At 38.2% G+C, this 27,212-nt stretch overlaps 1 protein-coding gene across 1 annotated transcript in view; it reads right to left on the bottom strand.

Moving 5' to 3' along the window:
• Window positions 1-27,212, bottom strand: part of CPE (carboxypeptidase E) — a 154,686-nt gene that overhangs the window by 31,527 nt on the left and 95,947 nt on the right. The window contains exons 2-5 of the mRNA XM_055550261.1: window positions 20,721-20,917; window positions 18,902-19,069; window positions 8,046-8,163; window positions 6,321-6,503 (exon numbers count right to left, since the gene is read on the bottom strand). Of these exons, the coding sequence (XP_055406236.1) occupies window positions 6,321-6,503; window positions 8,046-8,163; window positions 18,902-19,069; window positions 20,721-20,917 (666 nt within the window). The remainder of the gene's footprint in view (window positions 1-6,320; window positions 6,504-8,045; window positions 8,164-18,901; window positions 19,070-20,720; window positions 20,918-27,212) is intronic.

Raw genomic sequence — 27,212 nt, 5'->3', positions numbered from 1 at the left:
TGAACTCCGGGAGTCGGTGATGGACAGGGAAGCCTGGCGTGCTGCGATTCATGGGGTCGCAAAGAGTCGGACACACTGAGCGACTGAACTGAAATGAACTGAATATTTGACAACAGAGCCAAGAATGCTCAATGGAAATAAGATAGTCTCTTTAATAAAACATTTTGGGAAAACTTGATACATACCTGTAAAAGCAACAAATAGGACTTTTATCTTACATTAACACAAAAATTAATTTAAAATGGGTTAAAGGATTAAATTCAAGACTTTGAACCGTAAAGCTCCTAGAAGGAAACAGAGAAAAAAGCTCCCAACATTGGTCTTAACTAAATTTGTGGGGTATGACACCAAAAGTATTAGATTAGTGCAAAAGTGCTTGTGGTTTTGCATTGTTGAATGTTGTCATTTGATATTGGAATGCATTCTTAAATAAATGTGGTTATGTTACACATCATTTTACTGCACAATGTCTAGCTTTATGTTTTTTGCTAATGCCATTGCTTGCTGTTTATTTTATATTTATTTTAGAGTATAGAAATGATGTTAGACAAAAAGCAAATTCGAGTGATCTTCTGATTTGAGTTCAAAATGGGTTATAAAGCAGTGGAGACAACTTGCAATAACAATGCATTTAGCACAGGAACTGCTAGTTCAGTTCAGTTCAGTCACTCAGTCGTGACCGACTCTTTGCAACCCCATGAATCGCAGCACGCCAGGCCTCCCTGTCCATCACCATCTCCCGGAGTTCACTCAAACCCATGTCCAACGAGTCGGTGTTGCTATCCAGCCATCTCATCTTCTGTCATCCCCTTTTCCTCCTGCCCCCAATCCCTCACAGCATCAGAATCTTTTCCAATGAGTCAACACTTCACATGAGGTGGCCAAACTACTGGAGTTTCAGCTTTAGCATCATTCCTTCCAAAGAACACCCAGGGCTAATCTCCTTTAGAATGGACTGGTTGGATCTCCTTGCAGTCCAAGGGACTCTCAAGAGTCTTCTCCAACACCACAGTTCAAAAGCATCAATTCTTCGGTGCTCAGCTTTCTTCACAATGAACATACAATGCAGCAGTAGTTCAAGAAGTTTGACAATGGAGACAAGACCCTTGAAGATGAGGAGCACAGTGGCTGGCCTTTGGAAGTTGACAATGACCAACTGAGAAGATCATCAACACTGACCCTCTTACAACTACATGAGAAGTTGATGAAGACTCAACATCAATCATTCTACAGTCATGAGGCATTTGAAGCAAATTGAAAAGGTGAAAAAGTTCAATAAGTGAGCTGATTGAAAATTAAAAAAAATCATTTTATAAGTGTCATATTCTCTTATTCTACATAACAACAATGAATCATTTCTCAATCATATTGTGATGTGCAACAAAAAGTGGATTTTACACGACAATAACTGGCAATAACCAGCTCAGTGGTTGGACCAAGAAGAAGCTCCAAAGCACTTCCTAAAGTCAAACTTGCATCAAAAAAAGATCATGGTCACTGTTTAGTGGTCTTTTGCCATCTGATCCACCACAGCTTTCTGCATCCTGGCAAAACCATTATATCTGAGAAGTATGCTCAGCAAATTAATGAGATGCACCAAAAACTGCAATGCCTGCATCTGGCATTGGTCAATGGAAAGGGCCCAATACTTCTATATGACAACACCCAACCACACATCACACAACAAATGCTTCAAAAGTTAAATGAATTGGGCTATGAAGTTTGGCCTCATCCACCATATTCATCTGACTTCTTGCCAACCATCTACCACTTCTTCAAGCATCTTGAGAGAGTTAGGCAGGTTGATAGGCAGTCCAGGGCCCTTTAAGGAGAAGGTGAATATTCTCACTCATGCTTTCCTTAAACCTTGTGCAACAATGTATCTTGCGCAAAAGAACTGGCTTTTCTTTAGATCTGGAGCTAATGAATATACAGCAGCCATACATTTTACTCAAGGAAAATGCTTTTCTTAGACCCCATTATGCTTTTATTAGGCTCTATGTTAATGATTATAATTGTAACAAATCTTGTCTGGGAAACTGTTTCTCAGTAACAATATATCTCATCCATAAATATATTGCCAGGGCAGTGGAAGAAAAATAAATAAATATATTGCCAGGAACTTATTCCTTCTGGCTAAGCTTGTACTGAAGTTATCTCAGGATGCATGCCTTGGGAGAGGGTCTGGTAGAACTTTTACAACCTTGAGGTATTCTTTTTATCTATTCTCAGCAGCCAGTTGAAAAGTATATAATGCTCTGCTTGAACTAGTGAGTTGGGTACTCTTTCTACCACTTTCTGATGTCAGAAGCTTCTATGTCAGAAGCTTTCTCTGTCCTATCAGTTATATAAAATGTTGCTGCACAAAGCTCTGAGTGACTGAGACTGTGTTGGTTCCAGAGTTAAATCTTCTCCTTCGGAGACCACAAACATGGCACCAAACACCATAAGCTATCAATCTCAATAATGTTTTACAAAGAAAATGCTTCTACAACCAGCAAGAGGCAGAAAAGTCTTTCCTAGAGTTTGCTGAATCCCAAAGCATGGATTTTTATGTTTTAAGAATAAACAAACTTATTTCTTGTTGGCAAAAATGTGTTGATTGTAATGGTTCTTATTTTGACTAATAAACATGTATTTGAGCCTAATTATAATAATTTAAAATTCACAGTCTGAAACAATTTTGTTTGCACCAACTTAATACACGTAACAAAAGCAAAAATTGATAAGTGGGACTGCATCAAACTGAAAGCTTCTGCACAGCAAAAGATACAGTCAACAAAATGAAAAGGCAATTTAAGGAATGAGAGAAAGTATTTCCAAATCATATATTGGATAAGGAGCTAATATTGAAAATATGTAAGGAATTCATACAACTCAAGATAAATTTCAAAAAAAAAAAAAAACTTGATTAAATAATGGGCAAAAGATCTGAATAGATATTTTTCCAAAGAAGACACACAGATGGGCTACAGACACATTAGTCATCAGAGAAATGCAAATGAAAACCACAATGAGATATCACCTCACACCTGTCAGAATGGCTATCTTCAAAAAGAACACAAATAACATCAGTGGACAAGAATGCAGAGAAGAACCCTCCAACACTGTTGTAGGAAATGCAAATTGGTACAGATACTACAGAAAACAGTATGAAGCTTTCTGAACAAACTAAGAATAGAAATACCATATAGCCTGACATACATCCAAAAAGAGACAAAAATACTAATTCAAAAATATACATACACCCCAACATTCAAGCAGCATTATTTACACTTGACAGGATATGAAAGCAACCTAAGTGTCCATCAACAGATGAGTGGATGAAGATGTGGTATATACACACAATTGAACACTACTCAGCCATAGAAAAGAATCAAAATTTGCCATTTGCAACAACATGGATGGACTTGGAGGGTATTATGCCTAGTGAAATAAGTCACACAGAGAAAGATAAATACTGTATGTCCCTTATACATGGGATCAAAAAAATAAAGCAGTGAATATAACAACAACAAGGAAAAAAAAAAAAAAAAACAGATTCACAGATATAGAGAACTAACTAGTGGTTACCAGTGGAGAGAGCAAGGAGGGGAGGGGAAAGATTGGGGAAGGAGATTCAGTTCAGTTCAGTCACTCAGTCGTGTCCGACTCTTTGGGACCCCATTAATCACAGCATGCCAGGCCTGCCTGTCCATCACCAACTCCCAGAGTTCACTCAAACTCACGTCCATCGAGTCGGTGATGCCATCCAGCCATCTCATCCTTTGTTGTTCCCTTTTCCTGCTGCCCCCAATCTTTCCCAGCATCAGAGTCTTTTCCAATGAGTCAACTCTTCACATGAGGTGGCCAAAGAACTGGAGTTTCAGCATTAGCATCATTCCTTTGAAAGAACACCCAAGATTGATCTCCTTTAGAATGGACTGGTTGGATCTCCTTGCAGTCCAAGGGATTCTCAAGAGTCTTCCCCACCACCAAAGTTCAAAAGCATCAGTTCTTCAGCGCTCAGCTTTCTTCATAGTCCAACTCTCACATCCATACATGACCACTGGAAAAACCATAGCCTTGACTAGACGGACCTTTGTTGGCAAAGTAATGTCTCTGCTTTTGAATATGCTATGTAGGTTGGTCATAACTTTTCTTCCAAGGAGTAAGCGTCTTTTAATTTCATGGCTGCAGTCACCATCTGCAGTGATTTTGGAGCCCAAAAAAAGAAAGTCTGACACTGTTTCCCCATCTATCTCCCATGAAATGATGGAACCATTTGATCTTCGTTTTCTGAATGTTGATCTTTAAGCCAACTTTTTCACTCTCCTCTTTCACTTTCATCAAGAGGCTTTTTAGTTCCTCTTCACTTTCTGCCATAAGGGTGGTGTCATCTGCATATCTGAGGTTATTAATATTTCTCCCAGCAATCTTGATTCCAGCTTGTGCTTCTACCAGCCCAGTGTTTCTCATGATGTACTCTGCATAGAAGTTAAATAAGCAGGGTGACAATATACAGTCTTGACGTACTCCTTTTCCTATTTGGAACCAGTCTGTTGTTCCATGTCCGGTTCTAACTGTTGCTTCCTGACCTGCATATAGGTTTCTCAAGAGGCAGGTCAAGCAGTCTGGTATTCCCATCTCTCAAAATTTTCCACAGTTTATTGTGATCCACACAGTCAAAAGCTTTGGCATAGTCGATAAAGCAGAAATAGATGTTTTTCTGGAGCTCTCTTGCTTTTTCCATGATCCAGCGGATGTTGGCAATTTGATCTCTGGTTCCTCTTCCTTTTCTAAAACCAGCTTGAACATCTGGAAGTTCATGGTTCACGTATTGCTGAAGCCTGGCTTGGAGAATTTTGAGCATTATTTTACTAGCGTGTGAGATGAGTGCAATTATGTGGTAGTTTGAGCATTCTTTGGCATTGCCTTTCTTTGGGATTGGAATGAAAACTGACCTTTTCCAGTCCTGTGGCCACTGCTGAGTTTTCCATATTTGCTGGCATATTAAGTGCAGCAGAGGTACAAATTATTACATATAAAATAAATAAGCTACAAGGATATATTATATAGCATAGGGAAGATAGCCAATATTTTATATGGCGACCCACTCCAATATCCCTGCGAAAAAATCATATGGATAGAGGAGCCTGGTGGTCTACAGTCCATAGTGTCACACATAGTCATATATGACTGAGCAACTGAGCACAAAGAAATTGAGTTCAACCTTTAAAAATTCTGAATCACTATGTTGTATACCTGTAACTTACATAATATTGTACATCAACTACCTCAATTTTAAATAAAACAAGATAAACATATATAAGAAAGAAGAATATCTGAAAGGATATATTTATCAGGGCATAATTCAACCAAAAAAGAAAAAAAAGGCATATTAAATGAAACAAGTCCTATAATTAGCCAGTACTGCTACTGTCCTAATTCTCTTTTCACTTTTCTTTTAGGTGGGCCACAGAAAATTTTTCTTAGGCAGAGGAAAAAAAATGGTATCTTTACATTTCACTCTTTATCCTTGTTAGAGGTGATACTACACAACTGTGAGTGATCCAGGTAGCCAGAAGAATGAGAGCTCTTCAAAGTTCATACTCGAACAGAAAGCCATAAGAGCTGCCTTGATGTCTAGAACTGCTTCCTCCAGCTGTGCTGAGGTGGGTTTTTCCATGTCCAGGCTCAATAAAATGTGTAGAGCTTTCTGAACTGATAATAGAACTTACTGCAGTAATGAATACAAAATAAACATCCCATATGAAGTGGAACTTATTAAATAAAAACAAAAGGTATGTGAACCAAGATATGCTAAAGGCCAAAGCCAGCCCTCTAAAATACACATTTACATATGTCAAAGCATGACTAACATATAATCATGATGGTATCTTGTTCCCTAAGGCCAGAATTTGAAAACTAGGGTAATTAACAGTGTTTAATTTGTATTTTCCCAGTGGATAGCTTCAGTTCCTTTCCTACATCTCTTCTACATCTCAAACTCATGTCCATTGAGTCAGTAATGCCATCCAACCATCTCATCCTGTCTTGTCCCTTTCTCCTCCTGGCTTTAATCTTCCCCAGCATCAGGGTCTTTTCCAATGAGTCGGTTCTTCTCATCGCGTGGCCAAAGTATTGGAGTTTCAGCTTCAGCATCAGTCCTTCTAATAAGTATTCAAGACTGATTTCCTTTAGGGTTGACTGGTTGGATCTCCTTGCAATCCAAGAGACTCTCAAGAGTCTTCTCCCACACCACAGTTCAAAAGCTAAATATAAATGGTAATTATTTTTTAAAAGTCACTACTCACATGAAGAGTGAAAGGGAAACTCACCTCCAGGCACGCTGTACCATGCAGCACCATTGGTCGTTCCTTCTACAAAGCTGCTGTCATCATCATTCTTGCGACATGGGGGCCGATCTGGGTCCGACATTGGGGGGTTGAAGGATGAGTATGCCCGAGCTAAGCTTTGGAAGATGTCATCATCTGGGCAGGAGCTGTATTCGTGAGCACTACCTGGAAAACAAAGCCACAACACTAAAGAAACTGACACAAACCAACTAGTACTGCATGTTTTCTGCAGATTGATTTAGTGTTGATCTCCTGCTGATGCATTTTTAGTTACATCACTATGGGAAAGGAGTGAAGGCTTAAGTACTCAACAATTACACTTAGTTTTCTTTCAGGTTTTATACAGTCCACTGCTGATACTGCAAAGTAGAAATTGAGTAAAATGTACATTCTTCTAATGAATTGAAAGCTTCATAAGAAAAAAGATAAGCACATAGTAAATTGGACTTGGGAAGACAGGAGATTTCCATTGTTAAAATTTTTAATTTATAAATTGTGCCTGTACAAATCCAATAGGCACTGTAAACCACTGTCACACATATTCTTCAGTATCTGAATTTACAGTTTTTAAAAACCTCCTACTACTGAAATAAATAATATATATTTTGGTACACAGTATTCTTATTCTGTATTATCAAATATGCCAGTCCTTTAAATTTCCAAGCTATTGACAAACCATAAAGTCTAAATTTCAAAAGTTTCCTGCATTGGTGCTTTCAAATTGTGGTGCTGGAGAAGACTCTTGAGCATTCCTTGGACAGCAAGAAGGTCAACCCAGTCAATCCTAAAGGAAATCAACACTAAACATTCATTGGAAACACTGATGCTGAAGCTGAAGCTCCAATACTTTGGCAACCTGATGTGAAGAGCTGACTCACTAGAATAGACTCTGATGCTAAGAAAGACTGAGGGCAGGAGGAATAGGGGATGATAGAGGATGAGATGGCTGGATAGTATCATCAACTCAATGGATATGAATTTGAGCAAACTCTGGGAGACAGTGAAGGACAGGGAAGCCTGGCATGCTGCAGTCCACAGGGTCACAAAGAATCAGACATGACTTAGAGTCTGAACAACAACAATACCCTGTATTACAAAGACCTAACTCTTCAAAGTCTCCTGAAAATTGATTCAAAGCAGGTAATTTCTTGGAACAACAAAAATTAAGCTGAGAATATCTATCTGGCTAAAGTTTGCTGTGTCTGAAGATTAGCTAAAACTAGTTAAAGAAAATCAAAGCATCACTTCTTCTCCCTGACACCACCAAGAAACAGTTCCAAATGTAGAAGTGTGAATGCATAATAAGACACATGCAGAGATATTCATGGGCCCCTGATGGAGTTCTAAAAGTTTGCCTTCAGTTTTAAGCTGTCTTGTACATAAAGCTACATAGATTCATTATTCCTCCATTTATCAGAATCCAAGAGTTACCCAAGTTCACAACTTTAGTTTTTCCCCTTTCTCTTACCTAAGTAATTATGTTTCTCTTCATTTAATTTTTTTTTTTTTTAAATTACAGTCTTTTGTTGCCAGATATATACCAATGCCATATGAAACAGGGGATATTCCAGTTCAACAGATGTATTTCTATAGGCAAAATCACTGAACAACCAGTTCCTTAAAAGAATATTACAGAAATCATTCAATAAACCCTTGTAAAGTAATTGTAAACCTTGAATCAGTTAGAGAAACAGGAAGAACACCTACCACTCCGTGTCTCATCATATGGATAATTGGCCACAAGGTCTCCTCCATGAAGATTGGCAGAGAGCACAAAAGGAATATCCATAATCCAATGAATGACAGCCTTCGTCTCAGGAGCAAGCTGTATTAAAGATTAGAGGTTAAAAGGATTCTAAATGTGGCAGTCGTTGGTGGGGTCACTTGACAGAAAAGACATATAAAAGGTAAGAACAATGACAACTGAAATCTTGTCATATTCCAAGCACTCTGTGATTGTTTTCATAGAAAAAAGAAAAGAGAAGCATTCCTCATCTCTATCTTTCTCAGACTTATAATAAAAAATATTTCTATTTCCTTAAAAGTTCTATTTAAAGGCTGCCAGTTTTCTTTCTTTGTAACTTGAAAAACAGCATACAAATCATTTACAAATTTGGGTACATCTCCATCTGAACTTGTTAATAATAATGATAAGACAAGGAGAAAAGAAAATAGCTGAGCCAAACAAGGTTCTTCTTTATGGTGGTTCAACTCAAGAAAGGTGGTAGATTTTCTTTCCAAGTTTTGTATACTATTTCTCCAATTCCCTTCAACCACTTAAACATTTTTCCTATAAAAAAAATTAAATTGGGTCTTTTTCAGATTTCACCACCAAATAATGTACTTTGGGATGATCACCTCAAATTTTATTTTTTTCTTTTTATTTTTTAAATATAAATTTAAGACAACAGCAATTTAGGAATTCATGTGGTCTTTTGAAAGATTCACAGCCCCTCTTACCTTGGAAGCAAAACAAAGGAGGAAAGAAATCTACACCAAAGAATTAATCTGAGCCAAAAGCTTGACACTTTTATGTGATGTGTTTTTAATAGCAACTAGGAAGACTCTCAAACTCCCAATTACCTTTTTTATTTGATTCCCACCACCACCACCCACCCCCCCCCCCCACCACTGGAAATATGGTTCACATTGTTCTTAGGGACAGAATATCTAAAAACCACTGGATTATATACTTCACATGGGTGAGTTCTATGTTATGTAAATCATATGTTAATAAACCTGCTTTTTAAAAAGAGAAAAAGAAAAAATAATACAGTCCTGAGTACACAAAATAGTATGTGACTACTGGATTTTTGCCTACTGTTAGTTCCTATGCAGAGACTATTTCTTACATATATTGCATACACTGTTCATGTTACTAAATGTTCAAAAACAAACTCCACAATTTGATCAGTTAAAGTTAATTTCTCTTTGACTATTAATAGAGTCTTTTAGGCTGACTAAATGCTGAACTATCCTCAGTACTGTAATCACATATTTAACTAATCCATAGAGGTGGCTTTGGAGCACCCCTAAATGGGGCTGGTTAAGCCAGTCCTTAACAGAATCTAGAGCCAAATATAACCTATTTTTTAAACTTTCATTGAGAGACTATAACTACAGTTCAAATGTTATGCTCTATATTTATATAGCTTGGCTCTTAAAATATATCAAAGCCATGTTTATTCTATATTCTTCACAACTCTAGCCACTAAAGGCAAGTATTTAATATAATTATTTGATGTAATCATTGTTTGGATGCAATCCAAGCCAAGGCCCATATACTGAGCCCAGACAATGGTGGACATAACCAGACTGAAGACCTCGAGGGCAGATGAGAAATGATTCAGCAGGAAGAACTCCAGGGAACAGAAGGAACCCTGTGCTCAGAGAGGTTCAGAAGAGCAAAGAGAGCATCTGGAGGACTTGGTAAAAATGTATGTTCCTTTCCATCACTCAACCCCATTGCATATACACCCCAGACTTCCTGATTCAACATTCACAGGAATCTGAATTTTTTAATTGACATATAGTTGATGTACAATATTACATGAGTTTCAGGTATACAGCATAGTGATTTTCAATTTTTAAAGGTTATATTCCATTTATAGTTATTATAAAATACTGGCTATATTCCCTGTGCTGTACAATATATCCTTGCGGCTTATTTATTTTATTCATGGTAGTTTGACCCTCGTAATCCCCTACCCCTATCTATCTCTTCCCCTTCCCCCTCCCCACTGGTAACCACTAGTTCTCTATATCTGTGAGTCTGCTTCTTTTTTGTTATAGTCACTAGTCTGTTTTATATTTTAGATTTCACAAATAGGTGATATCATACAGTATTTATCTATCTCTGTCTGATTTAGTCCACTTAATACCATCCATATCCATCCATGTTGTTGTAAATGGCAACATTTTACTCTTTTTTATGGTTGAGTAGTTTTCCATTATGTGTATATGTGTGTGTGTGTGTGTGCTTCTTTATCTAGTATCTGTTGCTTCCATATCTTATCTACTGTAAATAAAGAATCTGCCTTTTTAATCCTTCATTCCTACAACTCTATAGTTTTAAAACCACTCTAATGATACAGCATCTTCCCTCATAGCTCAGTTGGCAAAGAATCCGCCTGCAATGCAGGAGATCTGGATTCGATCCCTGGGTTGGAACAATCCCCTGGGGAAAGGAAAGTATACCCGCTCCAGTATTCTGGCCTGGCGAATTCCATGGGCTGTATAGTCCATGGGGTCGCAAAGAGTGAGACACGACTAAGCAACTTTCACTTTGTAATGATACAGAGAAGAGATTGATAGTTGCCAGAAGCAAATTACAAACTTTGGATTATAAAATAAATCCTAGATATGTAATTTATAGCATGGAGAATATAGTTAATAATACTGTATTGTACACTTGAAAGTTGCTAAGAGAAAACATCTTAAAAGTTCTCATCACAAACAAGAAAAAAAAAAAGTGTAACTCTGTATGGTGATAAATGCTAACTAGACTTATTATACAATCATCTCACAATATATACAAATATCAAATCAATATGTTATATGCTTCAAATTAAATAGTTATAAATTAATTATATCTATAGGTATGTATCTGTATCTATACCTATCTATATCTATAGATATATATAAACACAGAACCTACATACCTACATTTGAGCTATTTCAAATCCTAAAAGATGATGCTGTGAAAGTGCTGCACTCAATATGCCAGCAAATTGGGAAAACTCAGCAGTGGCCACAGGACTGGAAAAGGTCAGCTTTCAGTCCAGTCCTTAAGAAAGCCAATGCCAAAGAATGCTTAAACTACCACACAATTGCACTCATCTCACATGCTAGTAAAGTAATGCTCAAAATTTTCCAAGCCAGGTTTCAACAGTATGTGAACCAAACCATGAACTTCCAGATGTTCAAGCTGGTTTTAGAAAAGGCAGAGGAATCAGAGATCAAACTGCCAACATCTGCTGGGTCATCAAAAAAGCAAGAGAGTTCCAGAAAAACATTTACTTCTGCTTTATTGACTATTCCAAAGCCTTTGACTGTGTGGATCACAATAAACTGTGGAAAATTCTGAAAGAAATGGGAATACCAGACCACCTGACCTGCCTCCTGAGAAATCTGCATGCAGGTCAGGAAGGAACAGTTAGAACTGGACATGGAACAACAGACTGGTTCCATATTGGGAAAGGAGTACCTCAAAGCTATATATCATCAGCCAGCTTATTTAACTTATATACATCATGAGAAATGCTGGGCTGGAAGAAGCACAAGCTGGAATCAAGATTGATGGGAGAAATATCAATAACCTCAGATATGAAGATGACACCATCCTTATGGCAGAAAGTGAAGAACTAAAGAGCCTCTTGACGAAAGTGAAAGAGGAGAGTGAAAAAGTTGGCTTAAAGCTCAACATTCAGAAAACGAAGATCATGGCATGCAGTCCCATCACTTCATGGCAAATAGATGGGGAAACAGTGGAAACAGCGAGAGACTTCATTTTGGGGGGCTCCAAAATCACTGCAGATGGTGGCAGAAACCATGAAATTAAAAGACGTTTACTCCTTGTAATGAAAGTTATGACCAACCTAGATAGCATATTCAAAAGCAGAGACATGACTTTGCCAACAAAGATCTGTCTAGTGAAGGCTATGGTTTTTCCAGTGGTCATGTATGGATGTGAGAGTTGGACTGTAAAGAAAGCTGAGCACCAAAGAACTGATGCTTTTGAACTGTGGTGCTGGAGAAGACTCCTGAGAGTCCTTGGACTGCAAGGAGACCCAACCAGTCCATCCTAAAGGAAATCAGTCATGCATGTTCATTGGAAGGACTGATGCTGAAGCTGAAACTCCAATACTTTGGCCAGCTGATGCGAAGATCTGACTTATTTGAAAAGACCCTGATGTTGGGAAAGATTGACGGCAGGAGGAAAAGGGGACGACAGAGGATGAAATGGTTGGATGGCATCACTGACTCATTGGACATGAGTTTGAGTAAACTCCGGGAGTTGGTGATGTACAGGGAGACCTGGCGTGCTTCATGCCATGGCATTGCAAAGAGTTGGACATAACTGAAAGACTGAACTGAACTGGACATACCTACAAAGCATTAAAAGGCTAAGAGTGAAGCGAGAAAGGGGTGATGTGTAATAACATTAATGAAATGCCTACTATGTATCTTGTACTGGGCCATATCAAAACACTGTCTAAGCCTAATTGGCAAAGATGGAAAAAGGAGATAAGGCAGACATGGGCAATATCATCCATGATTTAAGCCGATTTACTGAAGATTTAGTAAAATATAAACAAATCTTGCTTCTGTTCCTGAAAAGAGTTCAAAACTTAATTTTTATATGTTTCTCTTATTACCTTTATAATTACCAGGAAAGGTATTGGCATTGAGACTTTTTAAAATAAAAGCTCTAATTTTTTTTAAGTTTCATGAACATGCATCTTTTTAAAGTATTTCTTAAACTAGATATATGAAAATATCTAATATAAAGCTTACAGAAATATTATATAGGTTCCATTGGAGAAAAGGATGGCAGTGCTGGCTGAAAATGACAGCATTTTCACTAAAACTGTTAATCTAATATCCTGTCAACATAAGTTTATTTCATGATTGTTCTATGATTGGTAACAAGAATTCTTTTTCTCGTTGCTTAGTTTCTTTTTTTCTATACAATAGTATAAGATGTTTATCAGTTTTCATAAGCAGTAGACAAAAAGTAAAAGATAATTGCAATTGCAAGCCATAATAGTAACATGATTAACTTAACAATGTAAAATAATTACATACAATTTTGGGGTCAAGTAGAGTGATGTGGTAAGTGGAAGTGCATACATGCACATGTTTTCATCCACCTAGTCAATCTATGTTTTTTGGCTGGTGCATTTAACCCATTTACATTTAAAGTAATTATTAATATACATGATACTGTTACCATTTTATTAATTGTTTGGGGTTTATTTTCTGTAGGTCTTTTCCTTCTCTTGTGTTTCCTGCCCAGAGAAGTTCCTTTAGCATTTGTTTTCAAGCTGGTCTGGTGGTGCCTCATTCTCTTAACCTTTGCTTGTCTGGAAAGCTTTTGATTTCTCTATCAACTCTGAAGGAGAGTTTTGCTGGGTAGAGTATTCTTGGTTGTAGGTTCTTCCCTTTCATCACTTTAAATGTATCATGCCATTCCCTCTGGCTTGTAGAGTTTCTGTTGAGAAATCAGCCTGATGTGAGTTCCTTTATGTTATTTGTTGTTTTTCCCTTGTTGCTTTCAATATGTTATCTTTGTCTTTAATTTTTGTCAATTTGATCACTATGTGCTTTAATGTGTTCCTCCATGGGTTTATTCTGCCTGGGACTCTCTGTGTTTTCTGGACTTGGTTAACTAGTTCCTTCCCTATGGTAGGGAAGTTTTCAGTTATTATGTCTTCAAATATATTCTCAGGACCTTTCTCTCTCTCTTCTCCTTTTGGGACTTCTGTAATGCAAATGTTGCTGCATTTAATATTGTCCCATAGGTCTCTCAGGCTGTCTTCATTTCTTTTCATTCTTTTTTCTATATTCTGTTCTGTGGCAGTGATTTCCACCATTCTGTCCTCGAGGTCATTTATCTTTCTGCCTCAGTTATTCTGCTATTGATTCCTTCACATCTTCTCCATTGTTTTCCCAAGATCCTAGACCATCTTCATTATTCATTACTCTGAATTGTTTCTCTGGAAGGTTGCCTGTCCCCACTACAGTTAGTTATCTTTCTGGGGTTTTATCTTGTCCCTTCATCTGGGACATAACTTTCTGCTTTTTCATCATGATTCAGTTCAGTTCAGTTCAGTCACTCAGTCATGTCCAACTCTTTGCGACCCTGTGAATTGCAGCACACCAGGCCTCCCTGTCCATCACCAACTCCCGGAGTTCACTCACGCTCACATCTATCAAGTCAGTGATGCCATCCAGCCATCTCATCCTCTGTCATCCCCTTTTCCTCCTGCCCCCAATCCGTCCCAGCATTAGAGTCTTTTCCAATGAGTCAACTCTTCGCAAGAGGTGGCCTAAGTATTGGAGTTTCAGCTTTAGCATCATTCCTTCCAAAGAAATCCCAGGGCTGATCTCCTTCAGAATGGACTGGTTGGATCTCCTTGCAGTCCAAGGGACTCTCAAGAGTCTTCTCCAACACCACAGTTCAAAAGCATCAATTCTTCAGCGCTTAGCTTTCTTCATAGTCCAACTCTCACCTCCATACATGACCACTGGAAAAACCATAGCCTTGACTAGACGGACCTTTGTTGGCAAAGTAATGTCTCTGCTTTTCAATAAGCTATCTAGGTTGGTCATAACTTTTCTTCCAAGGAGTAAGCGTCTTTTAATTTCATGGCTGCAGTAACCATCTGCAGTGATTTTGGAGCCCCCAAAAATAAAGTCTGACACTGTTTCCACTGTTTCCCCATCTATTTCCCATGAAGTGATGGGACCAGATGTCATGATCTTCGTTTTCTGAATGTTGAGCTTTAAGCCAACTTTTTCACTCTCCTCTTTCACTTTCATCAAGAGGCTTCTAAGTTCCTCTTCACTTTCTGCCATAAGTGTTGTGTCATCTGCATATCTGAGGTGATTGATGTTTCTCCCAGCAATCTTTATTCCAGCTTGTGCTTCTTCCAGTCCAGCGTTTCTCATGATGTACTCTGTATATAAGTTAAATACAGCCTTGACGTACTCCTTTTCCTATTTGGAACCAGTCTGTTGTTCCATGTCCAGTTCTAACTGTTGCTTCCTGACCTGCATATAGGTTTCTCAAGAGGCAGGTCAGGTGGTCTGGTATTCCCATCTCTTTCAGAATTTTCCACAGTTTATTGTGATCCACATAGTCAAAGGCTTTGGCATAGTCAATAAAGTAGAAATAGATGTTTTTCTGGAACTCTCTTGCTGTTTCCATGATCCAGCGGATGTTGGCAATTTGATCTCTGGTTCCTCTGCCTTTTCTATCATGATTAGCTTTCTGTAATGTGGTTTTTGTTTTAGCTGCTATGAGACTGTGGTTCTTCTTGCTTCTTCTGTATGCCCTCTGATGGAAGAGGCTAAGAGGCTTGTGTATGGTTCCTGATGGGAGGGACTGGTAGTGGGAAAAACTGGGTCTTGCTCTGGTGGGCAGGGCATTGCTCAGTAAAGCTTTAATCCAATTATCTGTTTATGGGTGTGGTTACACTCCCTCCCTGATAGTTTTTTGGCCTGAGCAACCCAGCCCTGGGGTCTTTGGGCTCTATGGTAGAGTTAATAGTGACCTCCATGAGGGCTTTCATCAAGGAAGATTGTCCCAGACTACTGCTGCCAGTGTCCCAGTCCCTGTGGTGAGCCCCTGCTGACCCACACCTCAACAGGAAACCCTTCATTTTGGTTCAGTCTTCTGTGGAGTCACTGTTCCTTTCCTCTGGGTCTTGGTGTGCACAGGATTTTTATTTGTGCCCTCCAAAACTGGAGTTTCTGTTTCCCCCAGTCCTGTGGAAGTCCTATAGTCAAATCCTACTGGCCCTCAAGGTCAAGTTCCTTGGGAATTCCTAGTCCCTTTGTTGGATCCCCAGGCAGAGAAGCCTGATGTGGGGTTCAGAATCTTTACAACAGTGAGAGAACTTCTTTGGTATTATTGTTCTCCAGTTTTCAGGTCATCCACCAGCAGGTATGGAATTTGATTTTATCATGATTGCACCCCTTCTATCATTTCTCTGTGGTCTCTTCTTTGTCTTTAGATGTGGAGTATCCTTTTGTGGTGGGTTCCAGTGTCCTCCTATTGATGGTCGTTCAACAGCTGGTTGTGATTTTAATGCTCTCACAGAAGAAGTTGCTCTCATTTCTTAGTTGTAACAGACAGCATGTGCAATGAGGAAAATTTGGGAAGATAGACACACTAAGCTTTCAGAACAATTTTTCACTTCTGTCTTATCCATGTCACACAGGACTATCCTCTTTTCCCTTCTGATTACCCCTGCCCTTTTCTTTTCTAGCCCTCCCTTCTCCCAGGAAAAGTGGTTTAGGAGCAGAAAAAAATGAAGACCTGTGACTCAGAGGCAAGAGTGTTTACATCACCCATTTATCACATTCTGCCAAAATCCTTGGCCCCAGGCAGCCCTTTTACAGACTGATCCCCATTTATAGACTCAGCCCAGGTTTCTAGGATGAATTCTAAATATAGACAGTAAAATTTTAAGAATTTTATACAAAAAAAAAAAAAGAATTTTATACAAATAATCTGAGACTCCCTTTCTCCTGGATCTTCTAACAAGTGTCCCAGCCATGTGCTGAGTGCATGTCTGGAGCTCCAGCAGCTGGTTTTCAGATGTTGTGATATGCTTGCCAGGCTGGATTGAACTCATTCATAATAGGCTTCAAGCCTACTATATGTTAGATTCAAATAGGAATTCTAATTCTTTTAATCAAGGGACTGAAATCTAAAATCAAAAAGAAAAACAGCTATATAAACAAATAGTATGACATATGACATATGTCATATGACATATATATGACATATATAAAGTTCTATATAACTATAAGCACCAGGCTGGAAGTATATATAAAGAACATAAAGGCAGGCTTAACAGAATGTCTGGAGGAGCAGAGAAAGGCTTCACAGAGGAGCTGATATGGAAGGAAAGTGAAAAGCACTGTGAACAGCTGGAATAAGCACACATATGAAGATATAAAGTTATTAGAAGATGGTACACTTAAGGAGTACATGGCATATCAAAGCCAGATTAAGGAGTGGCTGAGCTGGCAGCTGCTAGGGGCCAAGGGAAATTTGAATGGTCCTGGAGCTATAATAAAATGACTGTCCTTTCCAATCTCTCATTTATAAAGGTACTAGAAGAAGTTGATAAGTAAGAGTGGAATTGCCAGGAAAGACACAAGAGGCAGAGGGACCAGTAGTCCTCACCATTCCTCCATAAGGGGCTCACCTCCTCTCCATGGAACTAAAAACAGCATTCAAACAGTATAAGCTTCAAACTCAATGTTTAGTGGGTGGGTGGGTGTCCATTTGACCCTGTGGTCCATAATAAAGCACTGAGAAACAATGCTGACACAGTAGTAAGAATTCTAGATCCTGGACTCAAGCCCTTCATATGTACTAACTCACTCAATCCTCTCAACCACTCTATGCAATAGATACTACAATCATCTCCATATTTCAAATGAAGACAAAGAAGCACACAGTGGTTAAATAACTTTGCAAAACTCATACAGCAAGGACAGAACCAACATTTGAATCAAGGTGGCTGCCTCCAGAATCTTCACACTAAATCATCACAGTGGCCTCACATTTTAAGTTTTTACTTTATTCTTTGGAGCAATGGAGACCTGACAAGTTTAGAGTTTTTAACCAATAGAGCATTTATTTCTGTATGAAAATCACTCCAGAGGAATTTGAGAAGACTGAAAGGAGTTGGGAGAGGCTGAACCCAAAACAAGGATGGGGGCTACTTTCCTCATCAGAGCAGAAGACCATAGGGCCTGAGTTTTCAGAGAAGAGAGAGGCTGAGAGTGTCACCAAGATCTGGTAACATGTGTAGGGAGTGGTGACAGACAGAAAATTCAAGGTCTTAATGATTGAGTAAATGAGAGAATAGTGTTTTCTCAGAAAAAAATTTATTTCTGGCCATGCTAAGTTTGAGGCCCTAGATGTCACCACATAAAGCGACTGAGTGAGTAAGTAAAGAGATCTGGTAGAATCTGTATAATCAACAACACACTGAAGGTACAGAAGAGGATAGAAACTCAGGGAGAGAAATAAGGGTAGCAGATGGGACCCTAAAGGCCAGTGTTTAAGCCAAGGCAGAAGAAGCAGGGAAAGAAACTCAGAAGTGACTTAAAAGGTACTAGAAGAGGTAGAAGAAAATAGAGTTGTGCAAAGCAGGAGAAAGTTCTGGAAAAGAAGAAAAAGTCAACAGTGTAAAATGCTATAGGAGAAGCAAATCAAATGTGCTGTTAGTGTTAGTCACTCAGTCGTGCCTGACTCTTTGCGACCCCATGGACTGCAGCCTGCAGTCCATGAGATTTTCCCGGCAAGGATACTGGAGCGGGTTGCCATTTCCTTCTTCAGGGGATCTTCCCAACCCAGGGTTTGAACCCGGGTCTCCTACACTGCAGGCAGATTCTTTACTGACTGAGCTTCGCTTGGCAGCTCGGCTCCCAGGCCGCAGTCCTCCGTGGTCTCCCCCTTCGCCAGAACCACCTCAGCATCGGTGGTGACCATGGTCCAGGCCTGCAGCTTGGCCCCACTGCTCCCGCGCGCCAATGTGCTGATAAAGAGCCCCTAAATAGGCCAAAAATACTTTCTAGACAACTGGGTTCCTCCCTCCTTCCCTTACTGTTACATTCAATGTCATAAATTCATGACCAATTTTAGTGGCAGGACTAGCTTCCAGGCCCCAGGCTCCTGCCTTGACTTTCACAGCCACAGGGAAGTGTCCCATACAAGCATTCATGACACTTCTGCATCCTTCATTGTTATGAAGATAATAGATGTATTTCCTTAGGCTGGAGGAACAGAACCCAAGAAAACCATACATGTTCTCTACCTTTGTGTTTTGATCCACAATTTTCTTCAGATTTTTCAACAGATGATTATTTGGACCACCTTCTTTCTCATTAATATAAACTATTCTGTCCAGGTCAGGAAAGTTCCGGTTCAGATCTATTCCCTGGGCATTGCTTCGACCCACGAACCAGTCCTTCAGCTCACCAAGCTAGAAAAAAAAAACAGAGGAAAATCATCAGTTATTTATTGTTAATGTTATCATTTATTTAAAGTCTTCATTAATGGCTTTTAAAATAATTTATAAGACTATTCATTTCAACAATATCCTCCTACAGTGGCATTTTATTATCTAACTGATACACACATGAAAGTATCAGGTTTAAAGCATTTTTTATGGATATTTTCAAAACATTTTCAATGAACAATATTTTAAATGTTAATTACATATACAAGATATTCAACATCAAACTGCATATATGTTAGCTTTTAATGTAGATGGCATGTCTCACAGCACACTACTCTTTACTTTGTTTAAGTAAAATACTGTCTCTGAAAACCACAGCAATCTACTTACAAATATTTGAAAGAATAAATTACTAAAGAAGATTGGGCACGTAAAATGAGTTTAACATGAATTATTTACATATTACCTCTCTCTTATACTCTTAATGAAAAAGTGTGAGCTCTGTAACTTTTGTTTCAACTTTGTAAATTGAAAATTTTCTGCTTAATTCTAAAAACTTCATTTCACTAATGATATAATCCAGGAACTTAATAAAATTCTAGAATATTCAGTTATATTCCATTTTTGTTTTACTATTAATACTAAATCTCTAATACAGAGATAATGCACATATTCTTAAAGTCATGTAAGTTCAGATAGCTTAGACTGTGAGAAATTGAAATCTATAAGACAAAAAAATAGCAATGACAGTTTTTTGTCCATCCTGACAGTCCTAAATATCACTTTAAAATAGTCAGTAATTTAATTCTCTATGTACTAGAATATACTAGAATTTTTCTCTTCATAACTTTAGAAATTATATCAACATTGTACTTACAGAAATTCACTGGGTTTTTTACAAGGTCAGATGGTAATTGGATCTTTTATTTTTAATGTACAAAACAAATTCTTAGCTATAGATTAACATACTAAATATATACTTTAATATGTTCCCATTAAACATGAAAATTATTTCAAACTGTAGAAAACAATAAATAAAATGTCCTGCACTCCTGTCCAACAAAAAGGGAGCACACATAATTATGAAAACATAATTACTACCCAGTTTCTCTAACAGTTAAAATTTACTAAATTAGTTTTTATTTGTGTTAGGAAGGCTTTGTTCTGTTTATTTGTTTGTTTTTTACTTTATGGATCATGTATATCAATAGATAAGAATAGGATTAAGCATCCATAAAACATTATCTAGCCAAAAATCCTTATTTCTTGATTTCAGTAGATGGCAATATGATATTATCTCATTTAGAAACAGCAATGGCCTCCCTCTTCAATACATGGGAGTAGATAGCTGTCAACCTTCTGGATTTTTAGAAAGAAAGTTACCTAGTGACAAACATGAATGAATAAATATGATTCATTTAACAACAATAACCAAAAAATTAAATATTGACTTTTAAAATTTCTCATTTGGAATTTCTGTGGAAGAAACCCTCACCCATCATTCCTTACCTTCTGAACTTTTTTCTTACCCAGAAACAGAACATCATATCACTTATACTCAGCCTTGCACTCTCTGTAAGCTTCATGTGAGCATATATTCCTTGACTATAAGTGTATATGTACAAACCTTAAAAAAAAAAAATTCATGCTCTGCTGTGATCTGACCCACACCCACCTGAGATGCTGCCTTTTCAAAGCCATCAGGGTTCAGGGAAGGCATGATGTGGATTCGGGTGTTGTGGATCAGCTGGACAATTGTCTCATTCCCTTTTTGGTACTCATTGCACAGGTACTGGGCCAGAAAAATGAGCAGCTCCCGTCCAACAGCTTCATTGCCATGCATATTCCCAATGTATTTAAATTCAGGCTCACCTAAAAGCCCAAAAATAAATAGTATAAAGACTTTTTCTATCATACCAAAGAGAAGGCAAATAACACACAGTGTAAAAAAAGTTGTACAGTTACTAACTTATTACACAAAGATTATAACTTCTTTGCTCTCCACAGTTGATGTCTAAGAAATCTAATCTAAACATAAAATACTTAACATTTCCCTTCCATCTTTTGAGTTCTCTCTTCCCAGTCTCCCACTTATTGTACACTGAATTTAGACCCCCAAAATCTTAAGTCTAAATCCTAAGTTTGAATGTAATTGTATCTGGAGATATGACTCTTAATGAGGTAATTAAGGTTAAATGAGGTCATAACCCAGAAGGACTATTGCCCTTATAAGAAAATGAAGAGAGAAAGAACATAAGCAAGAAGAGCTACAATCCTAGAGCCTGCGAAATTAAAGCAACAATCACAGAAAGTTAGACAAAATGAAAATGCAGAGGATTGTGTCCTAGATGAAGGAACAAGATAAAATCCCCAGAAAAACAACTAAATGAAGTGGAGATAGGCAAACTTCAAAAAAAACAAACAAACAAACAAAAAAAAAAATTCAGAATAATTATAGTGAACATGATCCAGGATCTCAGAAAAAGAATGGAGGCAAAGACTGAGAAGATGCAAGAAAAAGTTAACAAAGACCCAAAAGAACTAAAGAACAAAGAGAGATGAACAATACAATAACTGAAATGAAAAATATACTAGAAGGAATCAATAGCAGAATAACAGACAAATGAGCAGATAAGTGACCTGGAAGAAAGAATGGTGGAAATCACACTGAAGAACAGAATAAAGAAAAAAGAATGAAAAGAAATGAAGATAGCTTCAGAGACCTCTGGGACAACATTAAATTCACCAACATTCACATTATAGGGGTCCCAGAAGGAGAAGAGAGAGAGAGGACATGAGAAAATATTTGAAGTCATGATAGTTGAAAACTTCCCTAATATGGAAAAGGAAGCAGTCAACCAAGTCCAGCAAGCACAGAGAATCCCACACAGGATAAACACAAGGAGAAACATATTGAGACACATACTAATCAAATTGACAAAAACTAAGACAAAGAAAAAATATTAAAAGTAACAAGGGAAAAACAAAAAATAACTTATAAGGAAACTCCCATAAGACCATCAGCTAATTTCTCAGCAGAAGCGATGCAAGCTGAAAGAAGTGTCATGATATATGTAAAGGTGTGAAAGGGAAGACTACATAACCAAGAAAACTCTACCCAGTGAGAATCTCATTCAGATTTGATGGAGACATAAAAAGCTTTACACACAACTAAAAGCTAAGAGAACTCAGCATCACCAGACCAATTTTACAACAAATGCTAAAGGACTCCTCTAGGCAGAAAAGAGAATAGCAATTCTAAGGAAAAATAATTCTACACATTCAGTTCAGCACAGCTCATTCTGTCATGTCCGACTCTTTGTGACTCCACGGACTGCAGCACACCAGGCTTCCTTGTCCTTCAGCACCTCCCAGAACATGCACAAACTCATGTCCATCAACTTGATGATGCCACCCAACCATCTCATCCTCTGTTGTCCCCTTCTCTACTTGTCTTCAATCTTTCCCAGGATCAAGGTCTTTTCCAATGAGTCAGCTCTTCTCATCAAGTGGCCAAAGTATTGGAGCTTCAGCTTCAGCACGAGTTTTTCCAATGAATATTCAGGGCTGATTTCCTTTACATTTGACTGGTTTGATCTTCTTGCAGTCCAAGGGACTCTCAAGAGTCTTCTGCAGTGCCACAGCTCAAAAGCATCAATTTTTTGGCACTCAGCTTTCTTTATGGTCCAACTCTCACATCCATACATGACTACTGGAAAAACCATAGCTTTGACTAGGTGGATCTTTGTTGGAGGTAATGGCTTTGCTTTTTAATACACTGTCTAGGTTTGTCATAGCTTTTCTTCAAAGGAGCAAGCATCTTTCAATTTCATGGCTGCAGTCACCATCTGCAGTGATTTTGGAGCCCAAGAAAATCAAGTCTTTCACTGTTTCCATTGTTTCCCTATTTGCCATAAAGTGATGGGACCAGATGCCATGATATTTGTTTTTGAATGTTGAGTTTTCAGCCAGCTTTTTTCATGCTTCTCTTTCATTTTCACCAAGAGGCTCTTTAGTTCCTCTTGCTTTCTACCATAAGATTGGTGTCATCTGCATATCTGAAGTTATTGATATTTTTCCCACCAATTTTGATTCCAGGGTCTGCTTCATCCAGCCCAGCATTTCGCATGATGCACTCTTCATACAAGTTAAGTAAGCAGGATGATAATATACAGCCTCAAAATACCTCCTTTCTCAATTTGGAACCAATCTGTTGTTCCATGTTCCATTTTAATTATTGCTTCTTGACTGGCATACAAATTTCTCAGGAGGCAGGTAAAGTGGTCTGTATTCCCATCTCTTGAAGAATTTTCTACAGTTTGTTGTGATCCACACAGTCAAAGTCTTTGGTGTAATGAATAAAGCAGAAGCAGATGTTTTTCTGGACTCTCTTGCTTTGTCTATGGTCCAAAGGATATTGGGAATTTGATCTCTGGTTCTTCTGCCTTTTCTAAATCCAGCTTCAACATCTGGAAGTTCTCAGTTCACATACTGTTGAAACCTAGCTTGGAGAATTTTGAGCATTACTTTGCTAGTGTATGAGAAGAGTACAATTGCATGGTAGTTGGAACATTCCTTAGCATTGCCTTTCTTTGGGATTGGAAGGAAAATTGACCTTTTCCAGTCCTGTGGCCACTGCTGAGTTTTCCAAACTTGCTGGCATATTGAGTGCAGCACTTATTCATAGCAGAGAAAATAGACTTTACTGTTACAAGAGACAAAAAGGGACACTACATAATGATCAAGGGATCAATCTAAGAAGACTTAACAATTGTAAGTATACATGCACACATCATAGAAGCATCTCAATATATAAAGCAAATAAGAACAGCCATAAAGGGAGAAATTAACAGTAATACAATAATAGTGAGGGAAGTCAACACCCAATTTTCATCAATGGGCAGATCATCCAAACAGAAAATCAATAAGAAAACACAGGTTTTAAATGACAAATTAGACCAGATAGACCTAATTGTTATTTATAGAGCATTCCACCCAAAAGCAGCAGATTACACATTCTTTTCAAGTGCACATGGAAGGACTGACCACATGCTAGACCACACAGCAAGCCTTAAAATTTAAGAAAACTGCAATCATATCAAGCATCTTTTCTGATCACAACACTATGAGATTAGAAATAAACTATAGGAAAAAAATATAAAAAACACAAACAATCAGGGCTCAACAATATTCTACTAAACAACCAATGGATCACTGAATAAATCAAAAAATACCTAGAGACAAATGAAGGTGAAAGCACACTGATTCAAAACCTATGGAATGCAGCAAAAGCATTCCTAAAAGGGAAGTTTACTGCAGTACAGTCTTACCTCAGGAAACAAGAAAAGTCTCAAAGAAACAACTTAACCATGTGCAACTCTCTCAGTCTTGAGACATTTCTTTTATCTGATTAGCAGCTTGCTAACGGATCTGCCTGCAGTGCAGGAGATCTGGGTTCGATCCCTGGGTTGGGAAGATCCCCTGGAGAAAGAAATGGCAACCCACTCCAGTATCCTTGCCTGGAAACATCTCATGGACATAGGAACCTGGTGGGCTGCAGTCCATGGGGTCGCAAAGAGTCAGACACGACTGAGCAACTAACACTTAAAGCTAACAAGTATATAACGCTTTGCTAAGAGCTCATGTGAAGAGCTGACTCATTGGAAAAGACTCTGATGCTGGGAGAGGTTGGGGGCAGGAGGAAAAGGGGACGACAGAGGATGAGATGGCTGAATGCCATCACTGACATGATGGACGTGAGTTTGAGTGAACTCCGGGAGTTGGTGATGGACAGGAAGGCCTGGCGTGCTGCGATTCATAGGGTCACAAAGAGTCGGACATGACTGAGTGACTAAACTGAATAGAAGAGCTCACAAGGGGGCACTCTTTCTGTCCCCTTCTGATGTCTATGTCAGAAGTTTTCTCTATCTCTTTTATACCTTAATAAAACTTTGCTACACAAAAGTTCCGAGTGATCAAGCCTTATTACTGCCTGTGGATCAAAATCCTCTCCTCCAGAGGCCATGAATCCTGGTGTCATTCACAGCTCGCAGCCAGAGCCTTTCACTTCTGAAAATGTTCCAGAACAACTGCAAAGGCAGAACAATTCCCAAACTCATTCTGTGAGGTCACCATCACCCTGATACCAAAACCAGACAAAGATATCACAAAAAAGAAAATTACAGGCCAATATCACTGTAAAGAATCTGCCTACAATGTAGGAGACCTGGGTTTGATCCCTGGGTTGGGGATATCTCTTGAAGGAGGGCATGGCAACCCACTCCAGTATTCTTGCCTAGAGGATCCCCAAGAACAGAGGAGCATGGCGAGCTACAGTCCATGGGGTTGCAAAGAGTCAGACACAACTGAGCAACTAAGCACACATGCATATCACTGGTGAACATAGATGCAAAAATCCTTAACAAATATTAGAATTCTGAATCCACAATCCATTAAAAGGATCATGCACCACGACCAAGTAGAATTTATCCCTGAGATACAAGGATTTTTCAATATCAGCAAATACCACATCAACAAATTGAAGAATAAAAACCATATGATCATCTCAATAGACGTGGGGAAAGTTTTTGATAAAATTCAACAGCTATTTATGATAAAAGCTCTCCAGAAAGTTGTCATACAAGTAACATACCTCAACATAGTAAAGTCCATATACAACAAACCTGCAGCTAACATCATACTCAATTGTGAAAAGCTGAAAGCATTTCCTCTAAGACCAGGGGCAAGATAAGGATGTCTACTCTCACCACCTTTATTCAACATAGTTTTGGAAGTCCTGGCTACAACAATCAGAGAAGAGAAAGAAACAAAGGAATACAAGTTGGAAAACAAGAAGTTAAACTGTCACTGTATGCAGACGACGTAATACTATACATAGAAAATCCTAAAAATGCTACCAGGAAACTACTAAAGCTCATCCAGGAATCTGGTAAAATTGCAGATTACAAAATTCATACACAGAAATCTTTTGCATTTCTATACACTAACAATGAAATTTCAGAAAGAAAAATTCAAGAAACAATCCCATTTACCACTGCACCAAAAAGAATAATATACCTAGGAATACACCTATCTAATGAGTAAAAAAAAAAAAAAAAAAAACTGTACTCTGAAAACTATAAGACGTTGATGAAAGAAACTGAAGAAGGCACAAGCGAATGAAAGATATACCATGTTTGTGGATTGGAAGAATCAATATCATCAAAATGACTGTCATACCCAAGGCAATCTACAAGATTCAATGCAATTCTTATCTAATTACCAATTGCATTTTTCACAGAACTAAAACAAAAATCTTAAAATTTGCATGGAGATATAAAAGACCTCTAATAGCCAAGCAATTTTGAGAAAGAAAAATGGAGCTGGAAGAATCAAGCTCCCTGACTTCAGACTATAAAAGCTATAGCCATCAAAGCAGTAAGGTATCGTGGAATAGGATAGAAAGTCCAGAAATAAACCCATGCACCTGTGGTCAATTAATCCATGACAAAGGAGGCAAAACTAAAGAATCATGGAAAGACAGTCTCTTTAATAAATGGTGCTGGGAAAACTGGACAGCTACATGTAAGAAAATGAAACTAGGTCATTCTTTTAAGCCACATTAAAAAAAAATAATAATAAGTTCAAAATGGATAAAAGACCTAAATGTGAGACTTCAGTTCAGTTCAGTTCAGTCACTCAGTCGTGTCCGACTCTTTGTGACCCCATGAATCGCAGCACGCCAGGCCTCTCTGTCCATCACCAACTCCCGGAGTTCACTCAAACTCATGTCCATTGAGTCCGTGATGCCATCCAGCCATCTCATCCTCTGTCGTCCCCTTTTCCTCCTGTCCCCAATCCCTCCCAGTATCAGAGTCTAGACACTATTAAACTCCTAGAGGAAAACATAGGCAGAACACTCTCTAACATAAATCACAGCAATATCTTTTTCAATCTATCTCCAAGAATAATGGAAATAAAAACAAAAATAAACAAATGGGACCTCTTAAACTCAAAAGCTTTTCCACAACAAGAAAACAATAAGCAAAATAAAAAGACCACCAAAGGATTGGGAGAAAATATTGGCAAATGATGTGACCCACAATGCATTAGTCTCCAAAATTTACAAATAGCTCATAAGGCTTTATATCATCAAAACAAACAACCC

This window comes from Bubalus kerabau, chromosome 16, assembly GCF_029407905.1.
Source record: "Bubalus kerabau isolate K-KA32 ecotype Philippines breed swamp buffalo chromosome 16, PCC_UOA_SB_1v2, whole genome shotgun sequence".
NCBI lineage: Eukaryota > Metazoa > Chordata > Mammalia > Artiodactyla > Bovidae > Bubalus > Bubalus kerabau.
This window is presented reverse-complemented; position numbering and strand designations above follow the sequence as displayed.